Genomic DNA, 27493 nt, shown 5'->3' on the forward strand with positions numbered 1-27493 from the left:
ACCATAGAGTTGAGGGTCCATATCTGGGCTCTCCACTCTGTTCCACTGGTCAATGTGTTGTTTCAATGCCTAAGCCGATTCAACCAACAACAATAAAAACAACAATATAAAAAAATATTGTATTTTCTCCTCTACTTTTTGTAGTTTCTCTTATTTTTGGCCAGTGAATGTTGCCATTTAACATCCTGTCTTAAACTTTACTTTCTCATCAAAATTTCATTCATTAATCCCATCCATATCAGTACCTGGTTTTTAATCTTTTAGTATAATCTTTGTATAATATTTGTTTATATTTGCTAATATGTTATTTTAAAAATATAGATATACTTTTTATATTTCAAATACATACATTATTAAATTTCACAAAGGGGTGTGTGTGTTTGTGTGTGTGTGTGTGTGTGATTTTAAGCATTTTTCCAATTTTTCCTCCCTCTGGAATAATCCAAGGTGATCACCTTTTCATTTCCAAGTCAGCAGATTAGCAACCTTTATTGAATCTGCAATTTTAATTCTCTTTTGCCATATGAAATAATACAGTCATAGTGATGACATCTTTTGTGGAAGGCATCCTTTTCCCTACCACATATTGTTAACATTTTCTTTGTCCTTATTAGCCATATAATGGGGGATAAGTTTATTAACTTTTTTGAGCTAATTTCCTATCTTCATATGTCTGTGAATGAGGCTTAATTAAACAAGTGTCTAACAGAGGGCTTCTGTAGTATATATACGCCCAACCAATGAAACTACTAAATCCAGTGTACCTAACAATTAGCTGTGTCCCAATAGATTTCAGGTAGAAAGATGATGACTCAAGAAGAAATCACATAACTTGCTAAAACACCTCAGCCAAAATACTTTATTTTTTTGATGTAGACTTAAAATGGAACGAGATGGATTGAACATAAACCAAACCTATACAATAGCTCTTTTTATACATCATTTTCTTTTCTATTTATCTAATTCATTTTCTAATAGTAACAGTATTATTAGAAATATTATTAGATGGTATGAGAGAGGTGCCTGGGTGACTCAGTCAGTTAAGCGTCTGCCTTTGGTTCAGGTCATGATCCAGAAGTCCTGAGACCAAGCCCTGCTTTGGGCTCTCTCCCCTCACTCATGCTCTCTCTCTCTCACTCTCTCTCAAATAAATAAATAAATAAAATCTTAAAAAAAAAGACGGTATCAAAAATATTTGAGTAAGTACTTATTTTAAAAGCTTCCTATTTTAGTTGTAATTCTTCATCTGATAAATTAAAATTTAGCATATTATAACAATGAAAGAACTGTGAACAAATCCCTGTTTTTTCCAGAATTTGAGCTTTAATGATCTTTAGCTATTTGGTAGGATTTTCTTCCTATTTTTTAATCAACAATTTAAGGTAATAAGTCCTTTATGGAAAAGATTTACATGTTGATTATTTTTTTTACTTATTGGTTTGTTGGTTTGGAAATTTTCAGCATTTGTATAGACTTTCTGAGGTTATAACCCAAGCATCTTCAGCTCCAGATTGAGAAAGACTGAACTGTTACATTCCTTGGAGAGAAGGTCTCTGGAACTAGCTAGGTCTTAAATAGCACTGAAGCTTTTCCTTGCCTGCCCTCATCAGTAGCATATAAAATAGCCATGATAGTAGGTTCTAACAAATACATCTTCCTAGAAAACAGTGGTAAACCCTGAAAGGCATAATCATATATGCTAGAAGCATTAACACTCTACCCTGATAGCCGTTTCCTGAAGGACAAGAGAAGCAGATGGGTTTTTTGTTTTTTTTTTTTCCTTCCCCCAGTATTTAACACAGTTGATTGTGCATGACTAATTCTTTTGCTAATCTTGTCTGGTGTCAATCTTTTGGTTTTTAGTGGAGGTTTCCTTTGGGGATTTAGCGGCACACATGGCTGACCTGCATGCTTCTTTATCTCCAGGGTTCTAGTAAAATATTAGCACACAAAGCTAAATTGATTTGGAAACATAAGGCACAAAAAAGCTGGTTTTATGCAAATGTGAACACTGTATAAAAAAGCCCTTGGACATCATTTAAAGTGCAGCTTCACCTCACTAACTGGCTCACTGACCTTTGGATGGATGCTAAAATTCATCATTTAGAAAATCTTAAGCTTTGCTCTTCCTGGGGCCCTGCATGTAAATGTGGGTGTCCTATACCCTTGTTCACCCCTTTTATGACTGTGCAGCCAAGTTTTCATTTATCAAGCCAAGAGAGAAATTATCCAAAAGAACAGAGTATCCAAAACTCATTTATATTTGGCTTTGGACTTACTTTCCCAGTTATAATTGGCTTCGGACTCTATAAAAATTATTTTGTAGTCCCTAACCACATGGTAACTGACATCATGAAAAGGTGACCCAGATAAGTAGTAGGTGGTAAGGTTTTGAATGAAAAGTACATTGATAAAAGTTTACACCTGAGCTGTGTGTTGGCTCTAATTTCGATAAATGATTTGTGCTATAGCAACTTTTGTTGTATTAGAATCTCATACATATTTCTTAAAGTAACACCTTATGCAAAATTGGTGCTCAAACTATTTACCAAATAAATGAAAATACTGTTTACTTTTATATGTAGCCTAAGTCATTGATTAGAGGTATTAGGGTTTGCATTTTATTTCTTCTTTGAACTTTAAAACTTGTCATATGAAAGGCTAATTTTGATCAACATATTTGCATGTATAGAAAAAACACTGTATTTTGAAACAGGAAGTTGTATTAAAGCTAAAGGGAAATCATCAGCAAAAATTACACAATAATGATCTGTATAACTTTGCATTTGATTCTATCTCATTTCAACAGATAATTGTGGACTACATGATTATAAAAAAAATAAAATAGAGATGAGAGGAATAAGAAAATAGAAACAGAAGTAACAATTGTATTTAACTAACCTGAAGAAAATATGTCCTGAGCATTGATGTGCTGAAGGACATACAAAAAGCACAAATACTTACTCCATTTAGAATAAATAATAAAGAAAAAAAATCTTTAAGGGACCAGATTTATTCAGTTCAGTTAATTTTAGTAAGAATTTCTTTCCTTTTTTTTTTTTTTTAAAGATTTTTATTTATTTATTTGACAGACAGAGATCACAAGTAGGCAGAGAGGCAGGCAGAGAGAGAGGAAGAGAAGCAGGCTTCCCTCTGAGCAGAGAGCCCGATGGGGGGCTTGATCCCAGGACTCTGGGATCATGACCTGAGCTGAGGGCAGAGGCTTTAACCCACTGAGCCACCGAGGTGCCCCTTAATTTCTTTTTTTAAAGATTTTATTTATGTGTCAGAGAGAGCACAAGCAAGGGGAGCAGCAGGCAGAGGGAGAAGCAGTCTTCCCCTGGAGCAATGAGCCCAATGCAAGACTAGCTTCAAGCACCGTGGGATCATGACTTGAGCTGATAGCAGATGCTTAACTGATCACCCAGGTGTCCCAAGAATGAATATCTTTATGCAAATAGAAAGCCTGTAATTGTTAATTAAGTGGAAATATTGCAGCATGTTATAAATTTTATCAACATTGCATCAATATAAACATGAATTTGCACAGGAGCATTCTGTATGTCATTTTGTGTAAATTCCATTAAAAACTTCAGAAAAGCCTTCATGCTTGAAGTAGTTGCAGGTGAATTCACAACAACCTCATTTTCTTAGACATTTTAGAGATATGTGTGTGTGTATATTCATGTGTGTGAGTATATACACTTATACACACACACACACACACACACATTTGTGTTTTTAGACTAATCCCTCAATTGTGCATTTTAAAAACCATTAGAAAGGGTGCCAGGGTGGCTCACTTGGTTAATTGGCCAACTCTTGATTTTGGTTAGGTCATGATCTCAGGGTCCTGGGATTGAGCCCCATGTTAGGCTCCACCTTCAGTGGGGAGTCTGCTTGAGATTCTCTCTCCCTCTCCTGCTGCCCCTCCCCCTGCTCAGGATAGCTCTGTCTCTCTCAAATAAATAAATACAATCTTTTAAAAAATACCATTAGAAAAAACTTTTCTATTTGTATAAAAAATAAAAACGTCTTATCTGAATTACTTAAATATTTAAAGTTTAAATGTTGTCTGTCTCAAAGTTCACATTTTTATAAAATAATCCATACTATAGAAATGTTCTAACGATCATCTTATTTTCATAAATCACTGTAATCTTGTGATTACCATTTATTAATAAAACCAATCTAAGATGTTATGTGCATCCTACATTCCAGTTGTTTACCCAATGTGAAATTTTATACTGTATGTTTAACTACTTTCTATATTGATTTTTTTTTAAAGATTTTATTTATTTATTTGACAGTGATCACAAGTAGGCAGAGAGGCAGGCAGAGGGGGAGGGGAAAGCAGGCTCCCCACTAAGCAGAGAGCCCGATGTGTGGCTCAATCCTAGGACCCTGAGATCATGACCTGAGCTAAAGGCAGTTTAACTCACTGAGCCACCCAGGTGCCCCTTTTCTCTACTGATTTTTTTTTTTTAAAGATTTTATTTATTTATTTGACAGACAGAGATCACAAGTGGGCAGAAAAACAGGCAGAGAGGAGGAAGCAGGCTCCCTGCTGAGCAGAGAGCCGGATGCGGGGCTCGATCCCAGGACTCTGGGATCATGACCTGAGCCTAAGGCAGAGGCTTTAACCCACTGAGCCACCAGAAGCCCCTTCTCTACTGATTTTTATTCAAATATGGAGGATGAGAGATTGAGAGAGAATTTGCCATAAACATTATTGATGTTCATCATTTGTGTTTGGCCTCAGGAGGGACTTTCTAGAAAAATTTTAGAAAGAACAATCCTAATTTCCTATGACTTTGGATTGTCTTGGCTTCTCTCAGGCTTTGGGCATGTCTTTCCATCTCCCCATGTTGCTTCTATCATTATGTATGTTTGTACACTCTGTTCTTCACTTTTTCTCACTTGTTTTTCATATCACACTGCAGTGTGTATAGTGGTTAAAGCTATTCTCTAAAATGCTTCATTAGAAATTTGGTTCTGCCACTTCACAGTTGTGTAATTTTGGGCAAGTTACCTGACCTCTCTGTTCTTCAGTTTCCTCTTCTGTAAAATACAAATAAACTTTTATTTTTTTTCTGTTTCCCTCAGAGAGTCATTATTAGGATTACATTTGATGATCTATTTTACAGGTTTAGAAGAGGACCTTCATGTATAAAATGAATACTATCCCCCTCCTTTTTTTTTTTTTTTTAAAGTAGACTTCACATGCAGCATGGAGCCCAATGCTAAGCTTGAACCCGGGAATGTAAGAGTAGGACCAGAACTGAGACTGAGAGTTGGATGTTTTATGGACTGAGCCATCCAGGCACCCTGAATACTCTCCAGTTTCAACCGAAATTATCTAGTTTATGTTTTACTAAATATCTACTTTCTTCTGAATTCCATTGGTTGGAAATAGATTCCAAAACAAACTAATATTTAAGATATAGTAAATTCAGGAGCAGATTGAGAGACAGCTTATTTTTGAGCAATTAGGCTCTGCAGAACTCTTCCAGTTATACTAAAAGTGCTCTCATAATTTGCCTTTTGACAGGGCCTCTCACGGACAGGGATGTGCTACTTTTTTCTTTCTATTCTGTTCTTATTATTCTATTTTGTAGCAGAAGATGAGATACAAACAGCAGCAGTGATCCTGTCATTCAACTAGTAGAGAAGGCAAGAGTGAAATGAGATGTGTAAGCTTGTGAATGGGGTATCTACCCCCTGCTGTGACAGTTTTGCCAGAGGGAGTAACAAGTCAGTTGTGCCATTACCTCGTCTGAACCTTGTCTTCATACACAAAAATAAAACTGCTAGGATATTGATCCTATGCAACTGAGAGGCTGTTGGCAACATTTAAGTCAACACACATGCACTATCAAAATAATGATAATTGTATAAATAAACCAGCTTAGATGAAGCTTCAGTAAATTAATTTAGGTCACACAATTCATTAGTATCAGATTTGTCCCCAGTCTCCGATTCTAGAACACCAACTTTCAAGTTCAGCATAACACTACCTGTCAAATATTTTTCAAGAAATTTCATGGGCATATGGAAGAGTAAAAATATTTTTTAAACAGATAATATATTATTGAGGTGTCTACCATAAGCCAGCTGTGTTTTGGATAGTTGGGATAATGCTGCGACTAATGTATTAGTAATGTAGTCAAGATGTCATGACATTTATACTCCAGAAGTAAATGAGACAACGAACAATACTGGACTGTATGATGAGTTAAATGAAGAAAATATAACAAGTGATGTGGTAGAGACTGATGGGGGATGTTTTAGCTGATAAAGTCATTAGTCAAGGAAAGCCTCACTGGTTTGGATGTGGTCATATAGGCAACCTTGGGAAGATCTTAAGGAAGAAGTTGCTAGCCTAGAGAACAGTTAAAACAAAGGTCCTAAAGTTGGAAGGAGGTTGTTAAACTTAAGAAAATGAAAAATTATCCATGTGGCTTAATGAGAGGGTTAAGGATTAACACCATTTAAGGTCATGGGAAGAATATTAGTTTTACTCCAAATTCAAGAAAGGCTATTAGAGTGTTGCAAACTGAAGTGTGTTAGTGATATTGTTTTTTTAATTTCCACATTAAAGAAGCACTCTTAACCTTCCTGTAGAGAAAACATTTTAACAGTACAAGAGAAGAAGGAAAAATTAAGGTTGAGATGGAGATGGAGCACCGAGAAATGATGGAGCATGAATAAGTAAACCAACTAAAAATATATTAAACCCATTTCTGTATTAAAGAATTTGTCATCTATCTGGAAATATTTGTAGAATACACATACTTTAATGACTGTTTATTATCATTCTTTGAAGAACAGTGTTAAAGTTAAAAATGTCTCTCAACAAAATGATTTATATCTACACCTGAAGTAATAAAATCAAGGAGTCAATACACTTGAAATAGAGGAGGGAAATACTCTGATTTTGTACGAAATCATTCAAAGTCCACATAGAAGGCAGTTATATCCTCCATTCTACTCAATATCACTTAAGATATCTTGACCACCCATTAAGTGCCAAGCATATTTCTAAGCACTGAAAATACAATCATGAGAAAGATAGCCTTTGTTCCTGTCCACACAGGGTTATACTCTTGCTGTTTAAACGAGATGTGTCTTCCATAAAATAAATTAATAGGCTCACTCAAATTTACAATTTCCCATTTTCAAGTAAACTGGGCTCAAGTTCTATAATTTTGGATTTGGTAAAACACTGCATGGGATTTATAAAAATGTACACAAGACATGAATAACTTTTTAGTTATTTGGCCTATGAGATAAAACAGGGAGAAAGCATCTAAAAATACATCAAATTTAAATCTGAAAACAAGCATTCCTTATTTCTGGAAATTTTCTTTAAAAATCCACATGACATGTCTCCCTCCCAATCCCATCTTGTTTCATTTACTCTTCTCACAAAATGAGTTCCAATAGGATTAATTTACACTGTCTATATAACTATTGGCCAGTGTTGCAATACTAAGGAAATCTTGACTTCTCAATTGTTTAATTCAATAAATATTAACTTCTCAACCATGCAATTTCCATTGTAGGGCTGGTGACCCATTTTGATCTTATAGTTACTGCCGTCTGTGATTATTGTTATCTTGAGAGGTTGTGAATTAAGATTGTTTAAGGTCATGGTAAGGACACTGATGTTATTTCAAATTCATGGAATGCGATTAAAATGTTACAAACAGGAGAGTATGTGTGACATGATATGATTTTAGTTTTTTAAAGATATTCTAGGTCTTCCTGTAAAAAATAATACAAAGGGATAGGAAAAGAAGATGGATTTGAAGTTATCCATTCCTAGGCAGGGAGGATGTGAAATATTTTTAGGGACTAGCCATGGATGTGACTTAAGTCACTTTTGCCCAATTCCCATTAGACAACCCTTAGCTTAAGGGCACTGTCTTAAAATCCTGGATAGTGGTGATATGCAGTCTTGCTGAGGAAATAGAGCAATAAACACAAAGTATTGTTTCTGCCTCATGGTATTTTCAATCAGAATCTTGGATGCAAATGTTTCTTATATCTCAGTAGCTGTTTCTTCTGTTTTATTTAACCTCAACCACTTCTTCAAACTCCTACAGATTCTGAATGCTCCCTGTTCAGATGAGAATCAGTAAATTCTTCTACTGAAATTTATCCAATCAGTAACTATGAAATAAACAAAGATTTTGGAAAAGGTGATTGCTACCAAAACTAGTTAATATGTTTTATTAAAGATTTCCCTTGGGCAGTTAAACGGATGGTGAAGAAGATAGAGTTAAATGACATTGATTACAGAATTGACAGTATACTTGGAGGAGAGCTGAAATAAAGATTAGATATTCTCACCTTGGGAGAAAGTATATATTATGAAAAGAGCAGTAGAAGGCTGTTATTAAAGTAACTGGTAGGGAGAGAGGAGACAGTACGTTGATGGTTAAGAAGTAGTTAGATTGGTGTAAGTGTAATCAGTAACGTATTCCACAAAAAGCCAAAAAAGGGAGAGTTCTCAAAAGGAATGAATTAATACAATGTTAAATGTCACATGGAGGCCCATTAAAACATATTGAACATACATGTGTCCTTTAGGAGATCAGTGGTGAATTTAGGAAAAGGCTTCTGGTAGAAAGTTTATAGCAGCATTATCAACAATAGCCAAACTATGGAAAGAGCCCAAATGTCCATTCACTGATGAATGGTTAAAGAAGATGTGATATATGAATATATATAATAGAATATTACTCAGTCACTAGAAAGAATGAAATCTTGCCATTTGCAACAACATGGATGGAGCAAGAGTATATTCTGCTAAGGGAAATAAGTCTGAGAAAGACAAATAACCTTATGATTTCACTAATATGTGGAATTTAAGAACCAAAACAAATGAACAGAACAAAATGGGGATAAACCAAGAAGCAGACTATAGAGAACAAATTGAGGATTGCTGGAAGGAGGTGAGTGGGTGATGAGTTAAATAGGTGATAGGTATTTGTTGTAATGACTGCTAATTTCTACTCTTGAAACTAGTATTACACTATTACAATATATGTTAACTAACGAGAATTTAAATAAAAATTTGAAAAGAAAAAAATATGTGAAGAAAAATTAGATTGCAGTCAATTAAGGGATGAGTAAAAGGTAAGTAAGTAGAAACATTAAAGGTAAATTTTCTGAGGAATTTGAAAAGGGAAGAGGGGAAATTTCTGATAGGAAAAGATAATTAAAGAAAAATTTACTCAAAAAAGAAAAAGAAATTACTCTGACTTGCTACTTGAGGGTGGGGGTATTGGCTTCACTTGTATTTGGACTTGTAGGACGGTGTTGGAGAGTTGTTTACCAGCTTAAGTGATCCCAGGAGCAAAGACCTGAACTTAGACAGAAGATGGGGTTAAGTACCCAGTGAATGGATTTGTTACTTTACCTGAGTTCAAGCAAAACACCCTTGATTCTAGTTAGGCATTAGAGTCATCTGAGGGAACTTTTTTTTTAAATTGCCTTACTATTGACCTCATTATTAACCAATTAAATAGGAATCTTGGGGTTTATTCCACTATCGATTAAATAAGAATTTTGAGGTTGGAACTGAATAGGCATTGTAAAATGTTCTCCAGGGGCACTGAAGCGGCTCAGTCATTTAAGCCCATGAGTCTTGATTTTTCTTCAGGTCATGATTTCAGGTTCCTGGGATTGAGCCCTGCATCAAGCTCTGCACTCATCATGGAGTCTGCTTAAGATTTCTTCTCTCCCTGTGCCCCTCCCACCTACACTCACTAGTTCACTGTCTCAAATAAATAAATAAATCTTAAGAAAATAATGTTCTCCAGATGTTTCCAATGTTTAGCCTATGTTGAAACAAAGTTGATAAAATTTGGGAAATTTGGAGGGAAATCATACCCTTAATATTCTCACAAATTTTGAAAATGGAGTGGCATTAATGTTTGCCTTCAGAGAGTAAAAAGCATCAGGAGGAGTGGGGACTCAAGGAGAGTGACAGAGGTTAAAAATGAAGTGTTGATAAGGATAGGAATTTTTTCAAAATAGGGGAATTGTGATGGTGGCTGCCTTTTCTCTGAAACTACATCTGTCAAACTGCAAATTCCTAGGCTCTTCCCTGGACCTACTGAGTCAAAAATTCTGGGAGCCGGGCCCAGCCATCATGTTTCAAGCCCATGAGGTGTCCTTTCATGCTAAACTTTGAGAATTGCTGACCAAACCAATCATGAATGTTTGAATCATGCTCAGTTTCTAATCACTATTCAAGAAGAGGAGAGCCAGATTTGGCCATTCTCTTAGAGATTCAGGGGATACCTCACAGTATATTTGCTGACTTGGATGGAGATGTGTGCTTTTGAGGTAGTTCCCCTTTTACATCATAATGGTTTTAATTAAAATATAACATGTATATGGAAAGGTCATAACTTGCAAGTATATAGCTTGATGAATTATCATATAACCAATGCAGCCTTTTTCTACCACCCAGATCAAGAACATAATATTACCCAAACATCAGATATCTCTGGAATACGCCCTCCCAGTCACTATTCTGTCCTTTCCTGAAAGTAAATAACCTTCTGATTTCTAGTACTACAAATTATTTTTACCTATTTTCAACTCCATAAAATGGAATCTTGCAGTATGTACTCTCCGTGAGATTCATTATCTTTTTGCATGTAGTAGTAGTTTATTTTTATAGATTGATGGCGATACACTATAATACTAAACAACTATTAATATATGATATCTTTGGTGAATATTTTCCCCCAGGTTTGGTTATTAGAAGTAATGCATCTATGAACATTCCTATAAATATATTTTGATGCACATCTGAAAAATGCCTAGTAATGGGAATGTTAAATCATAAGACATGGCTAGCTTTATTAGATTATCTGCCAATGAGTTTTTTAAAATGGCTATACTGGGGCGCCTGAGTGGCTCAGTGGGTTAAACCTCTGCTTTCAGCTCAGGTCATGATCTCAGGGTCCTGGGATTGAGCCCCACATCAGGCTCTCTGCTCAGCAGGGAGCCTACTTCCTTCTCTCTCTCTGCCTGCCTCTCTGCCTACTTGTGATCTCTCTCTGGGTTGAATAAATAAATAAAATCTTTAAAAAAAAATAAAATGGCTGTACTAATTTACAGAAGTACCAGGAGTGTATAGATTTTTAGTTGTTTCACAGTCTTGCTAAGCTTTTATGTTATTACTTTTCATCAGTTAAACATCTTGGTGTGTGTGTAATGGAGAAATTTAATTTTAATTCGAATTTCTGTGATGACTCATATGTTGAATATGGTTCTTAAATGTTTATGAGCAGTTGTCAATTCTTCATTGTGAGATGCCTGGTCTAGTGTTTTGTCCATTTTTTATCAGTTGTTTGCATTTTCCTTAATGATTTGTAAAAGTTCTTTACATATTTTGGATGGACCCTCATCAGTTATGTGTATTGGAAATATCTTCTACCCTGTGACTATCTTCTCTTAAAGAACAGCATTCCTGATTTTAATGTAGTGCACTATATCTATTTAAGAAAATTTTGACAATCCTAAGGACATGAAGATGTTGTCTTACATTTTGGTTTAGAGGTATATTGCTTCACCTTTTATATTTAGATTAATGGTTCATCTGGCATTGACTATAGTGTATGGGTCATTAATTGACCCAGCACCATTTAATGAAAACATGTGCTATTCCTAATGCTCTATGGTGCTGCCCCGTCATAAATCAAGTGTTCAAATGTGTGTGTTACATACACAAATGTGTATGTTACTGAAGACTTTATTTTGTTGACTGGCCTGTATTTACCTTTATTACTCATTGATTTGATTAGTGTGGCTTTATGATGAGCATTAATGCTGCTTATTTAGCTTTATTTTACTCTTCAGGATTGTCTTAATTATGCTTAGCTTTCTTCGTAATTCTAGATAAATTAAAAAATCAGGTTGTCAATTTATATATGTGCATACACATATGCACAAGCAAAATTTTGAATGGAATTACACTAAAACTATAGATCAATCTGAGGAGTACCAACATTTTTAGATTACCAGTCTGAAAGCACAGAATATCTATTTATATAGATCTATAGTTTCTCTCAAAAATATAAGTAGAGCTGGGGCGCCTGGGTGGCTCAGTGTGTTAAAGCCTCTGCCTTCAGCTTGGGTCATGATCCCAGGGTCCTGGGATCAAGCCCTGCATCAGGCTCTCTGCTCAGCAGGGAGCCTGCTTCCCCCTCTCTCTGCCTGCCTCTCTGCCTACTTGTGATCGCTGTCAAATAAATAAGTAAAATCTTTAAAAAATATATATAAGTAGAGCTTTGCTCAGGCTTTTTGTGTTTTTAGAATTTTTATTTCTAAATATTTGAAAATTTATCCTATTTGAGATGATGTTTTTAAAATGTCAGTGTTTATTCAGATATTGATACTGATATGGTATTTATTGTCTGTGTATAAGTGGTCTTTCTAAATACACACATTAAGCTGTATATTTAATCTGGTGATTCTCTTGAATATTCTAATTTATAGTTCTGTAAATAATGAAGTTACACTTTATTGAAGTTAAATATGGAAAAAAATCTAAAACTTGACTCACTCCCACTCTCTAGGTGCTGAATAGCAATAAGCTTTCCAATTAAGTGCTCTTTCAATTTTGAAGCTTTTGCCATACAACATACATTTTGTACTTAAAATTTATTTAGTAGTTTCTCTCATTTTTCTACTCAATTTTGACTTTTTGCTGCAATTACCGTACTATTCCTCTACTTTGGAATAGTGACATATTCTTTGTGATTCTCTTTTTATTCTACTCTACAGAGAGATGGTCCAGAGATCAAATCCAATTTGATGATCAGTTCAAATAATTATATTTATTAATTTACTTATTTTATATTTAATTCAGTACATTCATATAAACCTCCACTATATGTCAATATCTTTTTTTAAATAATAGAAATATTATGTGGGCAAAAAAAAATACCATCTCTGTCTTCATAATGTTTAAAAATTAAAGGGAGAGAGAGATTTCAAGTACCTATGTGGAAAAAAGTCTTCAGCCAACCTGTGACCTCTAAGGTCACTTGGGGCACTATATCCTGATAACCAAAGCAGAAAAGAAGAGAGTGTGTGATCTTGTGGGTTTTCATAGGCAGAATTGTAGTGGTAGCTCATGCCACTGACTGTTCTCCAGAATTCAGTTGCATGGCTGAACCTAGATATAGGAAGCACAAGAATGTTTGGTCTATTTGAGCAGCTACCTCTGGCTACAACAGTACATGTGAGAGTTGGAGAGGGGAACTCTCTTACACTGTTGGTGGGAATGCAAGTTGGTGCAGTCACCTTGGAAAACAGTGTGGAGATTCCTCAAAAAATTAAAAATAAAGCTGCCCTGTGACCCTGCAAATTCTTTACTGGTTATTAACCTCAAAGATACAGATGTAGTGAAAAGAAGGACCATCTGTACCCCAATGTTTATAGCAGCTATGTCCACAATAGCCCAACTGTGGAAAGAGCTAAGATGCCCTTTAACAGACTTATGGATAAAGAAGATGTGGTCCATATATGCAATGGAATATTACTCAGCCATAAGGAAGGATGAATAGCCAAATTTAAATCAACATGGATGGGACTGGAGGAGATTATGCTGAGTGAAATAAGCCAAACAGAAGTTCAGTTATCACTTTGGTTTCACTTACTTGTGGAACATAAAGAATAACATGGAGAACATTTGGAAAAGGAAAGGAAAAGTGAAGTGGGGGGGGGTGAGAAATCAGAGGGGATGATGAACTATGAAACAGTGTGGACTCTGAGAAACAAATTGAGTGTTTTAAAGGGGAGGAGAGTGGAGGGATGGATGAGCCTGGTGACGGGTATTAAGGAGAACACCTATTGCATGGAGCACTGGGTGTTGTACGTAAACAATGAGTCTTGGAACACTACATCAAAAACTAATGATGTATTGTATAGTGACTAATATAACACATAAAACATTTCATTAACTTAAAAAAAAGGAATTTTGGTGCTTAGCTAATTGTCTCTGCCATACCAGGATGCCAAAACCCTTTACCTCTTATATCTGTAGGTTTTTAGTTTTCATCAAATTTGGATTTTTCTTTGTCCATTATATCTTCAAATAGTTTTCCGTGCTTCCACTTTGCCCCACTGCCTTTTGGAACTTCAGTATTACTTATATCAGAATGTTTTATATTTTCCTACCTAGAAATTCTTTTTAAAGTTCTTCTGTTCTTTCTCCTACATTTTGAATAGTTTCTGTTACTCTGCCTTTAAGTTCAGTATCTTTTATTCTGTAGTATATAATTGTTATAAGCCCTACTGAGCAATTATTTTCATTTAGGATAATATGTATTTTTTCTCTTACAGTTTTATTTGGTTACTATATACATACTATATACTATAACTTTCACTATGTTCACTGTGTTTATTTTTTCTGTAAGGTTTATGTAATGAATAGTTCAGACTGCATTGAAATATAGTCTCTATTATATATTTATCTTTGATTTTAGTTTGTTTTTCATCTGTTTTTATAGTTCTTTAAAATTATAAAAGTCATGCCTATCTCTTAGGCAATACAAAACAGGGTATAATTCAGATAGAGCTTGATATGTAGTTTGTTAAGGCTTGCTTTAAATTGTAGAAGAATTATAATAATTCCATCATCTCCATAATTTTTGTTTAGTTTTTATTGAGTAATAGTTTTCTTGGTAATGGGTTGTATTTTTCTGCCTCTTGAGATGACTACTCTTTTTTACTAGATGTTGAACATTGTGAATATTAAGTTATTGAGTCTTGGATTTAGTTTTCATCTTTTAAAGAATGTTGGATTTTCTCCTGATATAAAGCCAAGTTATATTAGGTTAAGATAGTGTCTTTGAGGTTTGTTTTTAAATTTTGTTATGGCAGTTCTAGAGGAAACTTTCTTTTAGGGATTGTTTAGTCCCTCTAATGAAGTTCATCCCTGCTGAATTGCTACTGAATACTCTGGTAACTTAAAGACAACTCTCTATCCTAGCTGGAGGAATTTGCAAAATACCCAACCCTGTGTGCTCTCTTAGAGCCATTTAGTACAAAGATTCTTGGTCTCTTTTTGCCTATCTGCATGGAATTTCACCCTTTCTGTGCATTTGCTTATATTTAGCAAAGATCCAGGGTGCTACGTTGCAGATTCTGTGAGCTGTTTTTTTTGGCAGAGCTCCCTCTCTGAATCCTGTCTTACAACTATGGGCATGTCATGGTCCCTGAACACTGTCTACTTAGCTCAAGGAGAGCATCATGTTCTACTGATAATCCCTTGGTCCTGAATGTGCTTCTAGACAGAAAGCCAGGCAATGATAGGGATCTCCTTTATTCCTCTCCTTTCTGAGAGTCACAATTCTGTATGGCCCTAGTGCAGTGTTAAAAAAAAAAAAAAAGTTATTTTGCTTAGTTTTTAATTTTTTTTTGAAGAAAGGCTTGTAAATTTGTTCCCTGTTACTGTGTCATGGCTCCCTCTTGAGTGAAATATTTTTTTTCCTCCAAATCTTTAAATAATTTAAATTATCATTGAATGGATACTTTATCTTTCTTATTTGGAGATTTTAAACTAAATATTAAAATAAAAATCCACATATTTATTACTTTCCTCAGTGCATTATCTCACCTTCTCATTTTCTAAACATGTCTCTTAGGAAGGTAAATATAAATTAAGATAAGATACTTCCTCTAAAGCATATTTGAGTATAAAGCATATTTGAGTATAATGCTGAGTGCCATTATGCTTAGCTTTCCCTTTCCATAAAGTGTTTATCTGGATGAATGATGAATGTTTTTCTTCTTCAAGTTGTTATAAATTTGATTCTAAGATGAATTTAATTTTATCTGTTTGGATATGAAAGAAGCTGAAGGTGCTGGACTGAGAAATGAAAATAAGGACACTTCGATTTTCCCCATAATCACAAAACATGTACTCTTTTCCTTAAAACTTGGGGCAGCATTATGTGTTGTGCCTTGAAAAACGTAAAACTACCAATCTAGAAGATGTACAATTTAACTACCCTGTTGCTCAATTTTCTTCTCTATTAGAAAACTGTTTCTCCTTAAACATGAAGATGCATAAGGCTGAACTATGAAATGTAAACAAGGAGAGTCACAGAAATGGAGCAGCTGCTCTGCTATGTAATATAATGGATAATTAATTAACGTAATATCTAAATAGTTTGTCTAATTAGAGGTACAACAGTGATGCCTGTCTACAAAGGAACAAGAATCCATGTAGATGTCAGTTTTACTTGACTGCTAATAGAAGGTTGAGATTTAACAAGGGAAAGTTGCAAAAAATTTCCCACGATATATAGTCTGATACTGGATTGAATGCTTAGCATCTGGAATTCACCAAGTGTACTCATTTTCTAAGATTTACAGTTAATTTATATTTTTTGACAAATAAGCCTATTTCCTATCACTCCTGTACCCCTCCCTAAGTAATTTCAGAAGAAACTAGTAACAGGGCAGGGCACAGTGTGAGATCAATATCTGCAAAGATGTACTACAAAAAACTGTTTTAAGTGTTTTCATTTTTTTGATGCTTTTTTTTTTTTTTTTTACTGTCATGTTTTGTGGCAGTTCCTATTTACAAGATCTTAAATGAAATGTATGGTCTCTTAACCAAACCCAAAACAAAGTCTGGTATTTTCAGTATATAAATGAGTGTCACAGACATGGAAAGTAAATAAAATTTAATTTTAGGAAAAATATGTTTGTGGAAAAATATTAAACTTTTTCTTAATATTCGCCCTTAAATACAACTAATTTTTAAATTTATTTGTGACTTTTCTCCCTGTTCTACCAGTGAGAAATTAAAGAGATTGTTTACCAAGTTTACATAAATTCAGTTATTTTAAAGAAGTAGAAGTTATTTGATGATGCTTTAAATATTACAAACAAGGAAAATTAGGTTTAAAATAATTTTAAATTTAACAGCCATAGTTTTTAATCAATAGATTTTAGTACATTAAGAATTAAAGGGAATTAATAGTATTTTCCCCATGCTGCTGGAATAAGTCCCAAGTCAAAATGATTATTAAAAAAAAAAAAAGCTTATTCTTAAAAGACCACATTTCCCTCATTAATTCTATTGGCTAAACTGGTTGTTTTCTTTCTGTTTTACAATAAATTGACTGCAAGCTTCTTAACATGCAACTTTCCATCATCCAGCATATTTTAAAAATAGCATACATTCAATCTTACAATCTATGCACTTTTCCTAGAACAAGAGTAAAGAAATAGCCAACCTTTTTATTATCTACTATATTCTATATGTAATAAGTAACCACATTTTGAAGCCAACACAACTTCTAGTTAACTATAAGATAAATCCGAGATAGTCAATCATATTGCTTTACTCTTTAGGTGAAAAAAATATTCTTAAAAACAAGCCTAAGAGGAGTATTCTAATTTATTTTGTCATGATGCTATTTATTCCAAAATGCCTACAAAGATCAAACTAGTCTTTTGAAGAACTGAGGTAAAAATACACTACAACACTGACAACAAGAGATTGTTTGTCTTGAGGAAGCAACAAAGCATGGAAAAATTTGCCTGAACTCTTGATCCAACCCCTTAATCGGATCTGCTATTTTCTTATTCCTCTGTCAACGCCAAAGAGCTACCAGAATGATATTTTCAAAACCCAAATCCAATCATGTCATTTCTGCTGAAAACCCATCAATAACTTTCCATAGCTCTAAAGAATTTCCAAAAGCTTGTTGGAAAGATTCTGTGAGGTCTAGGCCCGAGTTGACCTTCCAACTACTGTATTTAGTACCACATAACCCCGCACTATCTTGGCAACAGCACAGATTTTCTTTTTGTTTGGAGAATGCCTGTTTTCTCCAGTGAAAGTATCAGTATACCTATTCAGAACCCATTTCCTTCTGCTTCTCATCTAGTTAATGATTACTATTCACCTTTCAGGTTTCAAATCTGAACTTTCAGGTTCTTTTTTAAAATTTTTAAAGTTTTTTAAATTAAGTTATGTTAGTCACTCTACAGTAGGTCATTAGTTTTTGATGTAGTGTTCCAAGATTCATTGTTTATATATAACACCCAGTGTTCCAATCACTTCCTCAGAGAGTCTGTGTTCCTGAATTCCCTAATTAATTCTAAGACCACCATATGACATCAGTACTAAATGCTTTTTATTCACAGTGTCCGACAGAAATGTAACTTTAAGTGTTTGTCATTTGTTTAGAACCTCACACTCTACTGGACAGGATGCTCAGTGAAGTCAGAGATTATTCTAAGTTTTGATCATCACTATAGCCTGAGAGACTAGCACAGTTCCCCTTGGTACCTCATAGATCGCAATGGATATATTTTGAACAGATGGCCAAATGAATTCACTTCAAAATTCACAGAAGAATTTGTACAAATATTATTTGTACAAATAACCAACATGATCCCATATGTGTCTGGAGTCGGTTAAGAAGTGGTTCTCTTGAACAAACGTAGGGACTCCTGCTCTTTCTATGAATTGCTGGTTAAGATCTTGCAGGCAACATTAATCCAGCAGGCAAGCCTAGTGGCCAGGACAGAGTGGTGCCAAATAAACTCAAAGACCAACTCACTTTGACCAGTGACCAGGCAATGTTACTCAGCAGAGAAATCCAGCAGCACTGGATTTAAGGGTTTCATGGCTTATTCTAATACTGCCTTCCACTTGTTCCAACTCTGTTATAAAATTAAAAAAAAATAGTTTATGTAATATAATCTGCTAAAACAATCTATGATTATAGGAAATGTAATGGCTTTTATAAGCATTGTATTAAAACTAGGCCAAATCACAATGCAAAGATTATAACATTAAAGTAGGGCCACCTAGCCAAACTGTTATACATTAACCCATACAAAAGCAAGCTACCTATTTCACAATTTTGTCAGATGCTGATTCTATGACAGTCTCTATATAGAGATAAGAGATAAACAGGAGTGCTTAACAAAGAACTTGATATGAGAATCGGCAAGAATGTTGGTTTCAGTGTTGGAAGATCTCCATTCCCATCTTGTTTTCAAGTACAAGTCATTCATACTTTCAGATTGAGGTTATTTTGCTGTAAAATAAAAATGTGCCCTAGAGAGAGCTATTATACAAGTAGTGATCCATCTCCTGTATTAGGAGTTTGGGTTGATTTCTCTCTTCTGTGAGCTTGCAGAAACTTCAAGGAAGCCATGCAAAGAAATTGATTTGTGTGACCTGTAGGTTTGGGGAAATAGTATATTACTATTAAACCATGGTTGAAATACTTAAATGTTGATGGTAAAGTCATAAGGCTGCAGTTGAGAAAAAACCTCATTTCCATAGAGGATGAATAAATGAGGTATGTTTTCATTTGACCAAATGCAGGACTTTTGTGAGGGAGTTCTCTTGAATTGTCTTAGATCCTTCCCAAGAGGCCCACCTGGAAAAACGAGGAGATGTATTTGGAAAGAAGATGGAAGTAAATTATTCTATATCCATGTTGTAAGGGAGAAATCTGTAGAAACAGATAGACACATTCTCCCACAATAAGGGAACTGAATGGGACACCCCTGAGGATCCCATAAAAGTTCATGAGCAAAAGAACCTTTTTTCCTTAATCATCTGCTAAAAATCCTAGAAAATGGTACCAAATCATTTTCAGACAAGTAAAACAATTCATGTCCCCCAATCTCTTCTACAACTCCAGGAGGAATCACAGAATGCTCAGTGAGTAGAGGAATATGAACAAAAATACTAGGAGGGCAAACAGAGAAGAAGAGCTCATTGTTCTGCTGTTCTGCCTTGTGTTTTCCCCATCTGCCACAAGCCCAAACTAGGAAGAGCAAAGAACCTTACCCAAAGAAGTCAATTATTTTGCAAGTACCCAGAACTAAATGTACTAATCAGTGAACTGAGTCTTTTGAATAAAAAAAGAATTTTTAAAAATTTTTATGTTAACTGAAATATATGTTTACCTGGGATTGTATCTAGAAACATGGAAATAAATAGCTCATAGAGCTATGGTTTGAATAGGTTGTGTATTAGTTATACTACAAATACATGATAGTGGAACATTTTATTTCCAAAGTACTACTCAATCCTGGTGTTGGTACTGAGGAGACAAAGAGTAGAGGTAGTTTGGGGTCAGGGTAGGCTACAGAATGACATGCTTACCATAGGTTAAAGTTAAGATACTGAGGGAAGACACTGTGTGTTCTGTCAAGAAAATTGTAGTAATATGCCTCATAGTCTAGACAGGACCACTTCCTCTTTTAATTACCCCCCCAAACTTAAAAATATAGAAAGGGCATGAAATGAAAATAAATATAACTTTTACAGTAGTGGGTGATAAAAGTTAAGTATCTGTTAAGAAACTTCTGCTTTCAATTTATGAATTACATAGTTAAATACATAAAGAGTGACAGGAAGAAGCTAATGTTATTTGATGTATATAGTATAGTGATAATGTTCCTGGTACCAAAGCATTTTGCTATTCCTGGCCCATTATGGAGTTAAACAGGATGCTGTCCATCTCTAGTAAAGTTATGGAGTATAAGTCATTACACCAAATAATATTTGGTCATTATAGAGCCAATATTTTTCCCTCTAACATTTGATTAAAATTGATGGAACTTTGTGAGTGTCTCAAGGTAACTGCCTAGATCTTGAGACAGTGTACTGTACAAGTAAACTAGTAACCTATTAACCTGACTTTCCTGAACAGTGTTATGTCAAGACAAATTTTATAATTTCAATGTCTTTATAAAACAAGGAACTTTATCTTACATATTTCACACGAAACATAGATGGTCAAGTATTCCCTATGTTAGAGTACACCATTGGCCAAAAGTAGACTTGTGGAGAACCCATGATCCCTGTTTGGAAAATGGGAACCATTGGTCCTAATATAAAGCCAGTAAAAATTTATTTATAACATTGTACATACATATATCACATAAATACCTAGCAAAATATGTTACATTATTTGGTGGAGTTATATGGAATACATTACCAAGTATATTTTAATTACTATATTATTTCTCTCTAAAGTTTCCTAGAAAAGTGATGTATTTTAAGGGCGTTATTTATTTTAGAGAGAGAAAGAGTGCTCAAGCATACATGCAAATTGGGGAAGGAGGGGAGGGAAAAGGAGAGAGAGAATCTCAGGCAGATTCCTCAGGCAGGGTGTGGAGCGCAATGTGAGGCTCAGTCCCAGAACCTGGAGATCATGACCTAAGCCAAAATCAAGAGTCGGACATCCAACCAACTGAGCCACACACACTCCTCAATGTATTTTTAAAGTATAATTTCACAAATACTTTCAAAAGCTTTTGAAAAATGTCACTGACAAAAAGTTATATTTTCTCTTAAATTGTTTCTTTATTTTGTACATACCTACATTAAAAAAATAAAAATATAACTCAGCCTATCATTAGTGTGTACAAAGTGATTAAAGATTTCCCTAACAGACCTTAAGAACAATGTTTTGTTTTATTCATTTCCTCGCCTAATCAATAAAAAGAAATCTTGGTCTTGTTATCCTGAGATCTAATAGAACTTTGGATTTTTACTTACTTTCACTGCTATTTCAACTAATGATTATAAAATTATAAAGATATGGTTTATATTTATATATGTGTTTAAAAGGTTTTCATGGACTTCTCATTTTATTTAATCTTTATTAGTATAATATGTACTCTGTGTCACAATATTTGGACTGCTGTTTTTATCCAAAACTGTCAACAGAATTGCTTTAATTTCATTTTTGTCAATGACTTATAACTGGACATCTTGTTCTTGTTTTAACAGCTGAAGATGCATGCGGAGGAACGATGAGAGGATCCAGTGGCATCATTTCAAGCCCTAGTTTTCCTAATGAGTACCATAACAATGCTGATTGCACTTGGACCATTGTAGCAGAGCCTGGGGATACAATTTCACTCATATTTACTGATTTCCAAATGGAAGAAAAGTATGATTACTTAGAAATAGAAGGTTCTGAGCCACCTACAATATGGTAAGTAAATAGCTGCTATTCTAAGCTAGCATCGATGCCATTGCCTAAGGCTGACTGGGGATCCAAGAACTGCTGTGTAAGGGCCTTTAAAGGTTTAGTTATTTAAAAGAACTTAGAGTTTCAGGAAAATTGTAAGGGGCAGCTGTCAAAGCTGAGGGATATTTTTGAAGATAAGGGTACTAATACATCAAATAGATTGGAATTCTGAAGGATGAAACTTTCCATCAATATTTAATTATCAGTCATTGAAAAGTAATGTGGCTTAAGCACAACTCTTGTAAGAAAAGTTCCTAATGTAATCTACAGTTATGTTCTTAGCATGCCAGTCCATAGTTGGTGCTTTCTTTCAAATGATTCGAGTAGTCTGGGAAATAATTTGCCTTTCTTTTTATAGATAGTTTTTTTATTCAATCTGTTATCTGAAGGTAAAAATTAAACATTATGATCTGGGGTAGTATGGTCTGTTTTTTACAGACTTCAAGACATGGTTTCATGGAAACCGCAGAGTTTTCAGAATATGCTTTTGTGGTATAATATTTTTAGGAGAAAATATTTCATTACACTATTTTAAAAATCTGAATGCATTGATAGGATAAAAGTGTAAAGTAGATTCTGAATCAGTCACTGAGTGAAGAGTGATGAGACTGTTATAGTAAGGCAATTGGTAAACACTAGACTAGAATGGGCATTTTAAGCATGTAAAGGATTTGATAAGAACAGAGGGACTTTATTAAAGTGTTTTATCAAATACAATTACATGAAGAGGTGTGAATTTTCAAATGATTGCACTTACTAAGTGCAAAGATTGATTTGAAGTGGGGCTCGATTAGCTATTGGAAGAGGTGATTGCTATACCCAAGAAAAAATCATGGTAGCCTGGATTAAAATGGTATTGATGGAGATAAAGCAGTAGAATAAAGTAGAATAAGTTAGAAAGTATTTAGGGAGGCATAATGAAAAGGACTTTCGGGGGTTGAGGAGTGAAAAGAAGGTGGTGTTAAAATAAAACATCATTTCCTGACTTGCCAAGTTGGTAAACCAGTAGAGATAATCACTGATTTGGAATTGTTGAAGGAAGGTCAAATTTGGAGTGAGAATGCTATGAATATTAAGAATTATTTTTTATATATATTTAGCTTAAGGTCACTTTGAGATGATCCATTAAAACCACCTAGTAGACAACTATGTCTGTCTCTATGACTCAGGAGTTCTGCATTGAAACATATCTGATGGGATGTAGTTGATATCTAAGGTAAATGAACAAATAAGCATCAGTAATATTGGCTAGCTAGAGACAAGTTGGAATGAGAAGAAGCAAGAGAAATAGGACTGAGTCTGAGCACCAACAGCAGGATATAAAGCCCAGGCTTAGGAGGATTATCCTGCAAAGGGCATAGAGGAAGTGCATTTAGAGAGGCAGGAGGAATAAAGTATCACACAGACCAGAGAAGAAAAGTGTGAGGAAAGAAGAGAAAATACTGTGGGCTGCTGCTGAAAGGACACTGCGTAAATGTTTAAAAAAATGTATATATTTATAGTTATCTGGGATTTAGCAAAAGTACCACATGGGTCTGTCATCCTAATATATTCCTTTGAAGGTAAGACAAAAGTTACACACTAGCCATACCCACTTTTTTTGTTTGCTTGTTTTCTCTTCTACCCTCAGGGCTGTCAACACTCAGAGTTACATAACTTTAACACTTCCCATGATAATTTCTTGCCCGACTGCAACAAAACCCAGCAGAATCTAGGTTTAAAATGTTAGCAAATTCAAAAACTCTTGTTTTAGAAATTGCTACTTGTACAGTGATACATATTGGAGTCATATCAAGGTAGATGATAATGCCAGGAATTTTCCAATAATTGTACTATCTTTTGGTATGCAACTGATTCCATTAAAAATCTGAGTTTTTAAACTCCCCAAATATTTGATTACTAGATGTAAAGAAGGAAATTCAAGAAAATGTTTCTTCATTACCACTGAGCTCTGGAAACCAACAAATTTGTCTAGAAACTAACACATTTATTTTGGGGATCATACTATCCTATTTATGTTCATGTAGTCATTCTCTTTTCAGATTGTGCATTCTTAGTAAGGATTTGTACGTTTCTATATGAACATCTATTTTCGTTTCTGAGTTTCTAGAACAATGTAGCTTGTCCAATAATAGCATCAGATCCACAAATTGCTCTTCTCTGAATTTTCTAATTAAATTACACTGGGACACTTTACTTTTTTCCCTCTTTGTTAGGAAGAAAACAGTAACTGAGAATTTATTATTTTACTGTTATTTATTTTTTTTTATTTTTATTTTTTATTATTATTATGTTCAATTAGCCAGCATAATAGTACACCATTACTTTTTGATGTAGTGTTCAATGATTCATTAATTGCGGATAACATCCAGTACTGATCACTACATGTGCCCTCCTTAATACGCATCACCCAGTTACCCCTCTCTCCACCTCCCTCTCTTCTGTAACTCTCGGTTTGGTTCCAGGAGTCCAGATTACAACACACTTAATGTTTAGGTGACTTGTCAGAATCCTAGGGATAGATATAGATATGGATATATAGGTATAGATATATATAAAATAATAACAATAAGTTCATTTAGAAATTTTCTAGAAAGTTATGCAAACACCCAAACTATATTTCTATAGATGCCAGTTTGAAGATACATAGTGTCAGTAAATTAATAATACTGTGTATAGCCACCTCACTGTGACAAAACAGTGTTCATTTTAATTGTATTAGTTATGGAATTGATGTATAAAATGATCTGTGAGTAATTAAAAATTTAAGTCTAATCCTGGCCCTCTAATTCCTTTAAACCATTTAATGTTCTCATGTCTTTTTAATTTATGGTCATCAAAATGAGAAAATATATTTCAGGTGGTATCGCATTGGTTCTTCCTATGCATTGCTCATATAATATTTTCAACTCATAATGGAATTCAAAAGAGAATATGAGTAAGGGAGACATGCACATTCTTTTCATAAAAATTATAAATGATTCTTTTGACTTCAGGTCCCTCACTCAAGGACTGGGGACTTGGCATTGGCTACTGTACTTTAATTTTTTTTTCCTAAAGTTCAGGCAGTGAGGCAAGCCTTGCGTAGCCTGTGTTTGACTTTGGCAACATGACCAAGCCAGCCCAATAATCATGCAGCACAGAGAGTACCACCTGCCAGTGACTTTCTTGCAAGCTGTGTATTGTAAATCAGTAAGTTCTAGTTTGTTAAACAACAGTCAGCAGCACTGCTGTGTGATCCAACAGGAGTGCAGTGAATCCAGTCAATTATTACTGGATGATAAAAGTTTATGAGGCCTAGTCAATGTCAACCGATTGCATTGAAATGAAATGAAAAATGACTTAGAACAAAGAAACTCAAGTTCCAGTTTCAGCTTTGACTGTTTGTTGGTAGATGAAATTATTTCCTCTGCACCATCCAAGCCTTCTCTCAACTCTAAAATAGTATTTGGCATTACCTGCCTAGGTGCTACAACAGGGGCAATGAGGTGGAAAGTAATTAGATATTACCTTATTTACAAAGTCTGGGTTGGAGAGTTGGATTAGATACTCTTTAAAATTGTTTTCAAACTTAATCTTTTGTTTCCTACTAGAATTCCATTCATTCTGTGATCATTCAGGAATTATTTATTGAATATCTACTGCATGGCAGACATTGTTCTTAGGGCATCAGCAACCAATGTAATAGAGAGGCTTGCTTCTGCATAATTTATGCTCTATGAGGGAAAAAGACAATAAACAGTATAAATAAGTTAATGACACATACCGTCCAGAGAACGATAAGAAAGAAAAGGTGAGGTAGGTTTAAGAGAGGTAAGTAAAGCAATTGTGGTATGATGGAGGTTACCTAAATGAGAAGTTGAGATTTAGCAAAGTCTTACAGGAATGGGATTACCCAACCAGAAATCTCAGCAATAAACATTCCTGAGAGAAATGCATTTAAAGCAAAATACATAATCCAGAGTGGAGCTCTTTCTGTTAAATGAATAGCTACTCAGTCGTGTGGCTGCAAAAGAGTTGCGTGCGAGAAAGTGGTAGAAAAAAATAATAATTAATGGAGCCCAGCTCAAGACCCATATTTGGCTTTTAGTCTAAGTGAAATGGGGAGTCATTAAAGGGTTTTGAGCACACTAGTGACCAAACTTAATTTTGAAGGATCACTCTGGCTTCTTTGTGGATAATAAATTATAGAAAGGAAAAGGAGAAAGATAGACATTATTTGCAGTAAGCTAGGTAAGATACTTTAATTGTTACGATTATGAAATAGCAGTGGAGATGATGAAATTTGTCAGACTTTCAAGATAAAGTTAAGTGAATTTCCTGATGAGATGTGAAGTTCAAGAAAAAGAATGGGCAACAACAGCTCTAAGAAGTAAGGATAGCTCTAAGGTTTCTGAAGACCTGACAGGATGAAATATCCATTGATACTGGGAAGACTTTTGATTACACTTATGGGAAGATTAAATGGAACTGAACTCTGAACATGTTAAGTTTGAGATAGCTAATAAGTATTTTGTTGAAGTTTTCAAGGAGGCAGATGGATATACACAGGTCTTAGTTCAGAATTAAAGGTGTGGGGTAGAGAACTAAATTTGGAAGTTTAGAATTGGAAGTTATTGTTAAATTAAAAGAAAAAAAAAGGAAAAAGAAAAGAAAAGGCTAAGAATTGAGTTCTGGAACACTCCAAAAGTCAGGAAAACTAGGAAGACCAAGTGAAAGTGGTCGAAAAGGAATGTTGATGAGATAGGAGGAATATGAGGAAAGTATGGTTCTCTGGAAGCCAAATGAAGAAAAACATAGGAAGAAGTAACTGATCAATTGTGTCAAATTTGACGATCAGCTAATAAAATGAGTTCCAAAACTGATCATTGGATTTTGTAATATGGAGATCATTGGTTACTGTGATGAAAGGAGTTCTGTGGTTGGCTTATTTTATTGATGTGGTTTTAAGAGCTTACTAGAGAAGAGAAAATGCACACAATTAGTACAAATAAGTCTTTCATGGACTTTTGCAAGCAAAGGTGAACAAAGAAATAGGACTAAAGGAGAAAATAGAGCCAAAAGATTTTTTTTTTTCAGTTTTGGTTTTTGTTCTTTGTTTAGCTTAATATTTTGATTTTTTATTAATTATTTTTATTAACATATAATGTATTATTTGTCCCAGGGGTAGAGGTCTCTGAATCATCAGGCTTACACACTTCACAGCACTCACCATATCACATACCCTCTGCAATATCCATAATACAACCACTCTCTCCAAACATTCTCTCCACCCAAAAACCCTCAGTTTGTTTTGTGAGATTAGGATTCTCTTATGGTTTTTCTCTCTCCTGATCGCATCTTGTTTCATTTTTTCCATCCCTACCCCAAAACCCCCACTCTGCCTCTCAAATTCCTCATATCATGGAGATCATATGATAATTGTCTTTCTCTGA

General features: G+C 34.6%; 1 protein-coding gene across 2 annotated transcripts in view; it reads left to right on the top strand.

The window, feature by feature from the left end:
• The window catches only part of CSMD3 (CUB and Sushi multiple domains 3), a 1273428-nt gene that overhangs the window by 355308 nt on the left and 890627 nt on the right, over positions 1 to 27493 (top strand). For both annotated transcript variants that reach the window (XM_046025880.1, XM_046025873.1), the window contains exon 5: positions 21815 to 22022. In XM_046025880.1, coding sequence (XP_045881836.1) covers positions 21815 to 22022 — 208 coding nt within the window. The remainder of the gene's footprint in view (positions 1 to 21814; positions 22023 to 27493) is intronic.

This window comes from Meles meles, chromosome 1, assembly GCF_922984935.1.
Source record: "Meles meles chromosome 1, mMelMel3.1 paternal haplotype, whole genome shotgun sequence".
Lineage (NCBI taxonomy): Eukaryota > Metazoa > Chordata > Mammalia > Carnivora > Mustelidae > Meles > Meles meles.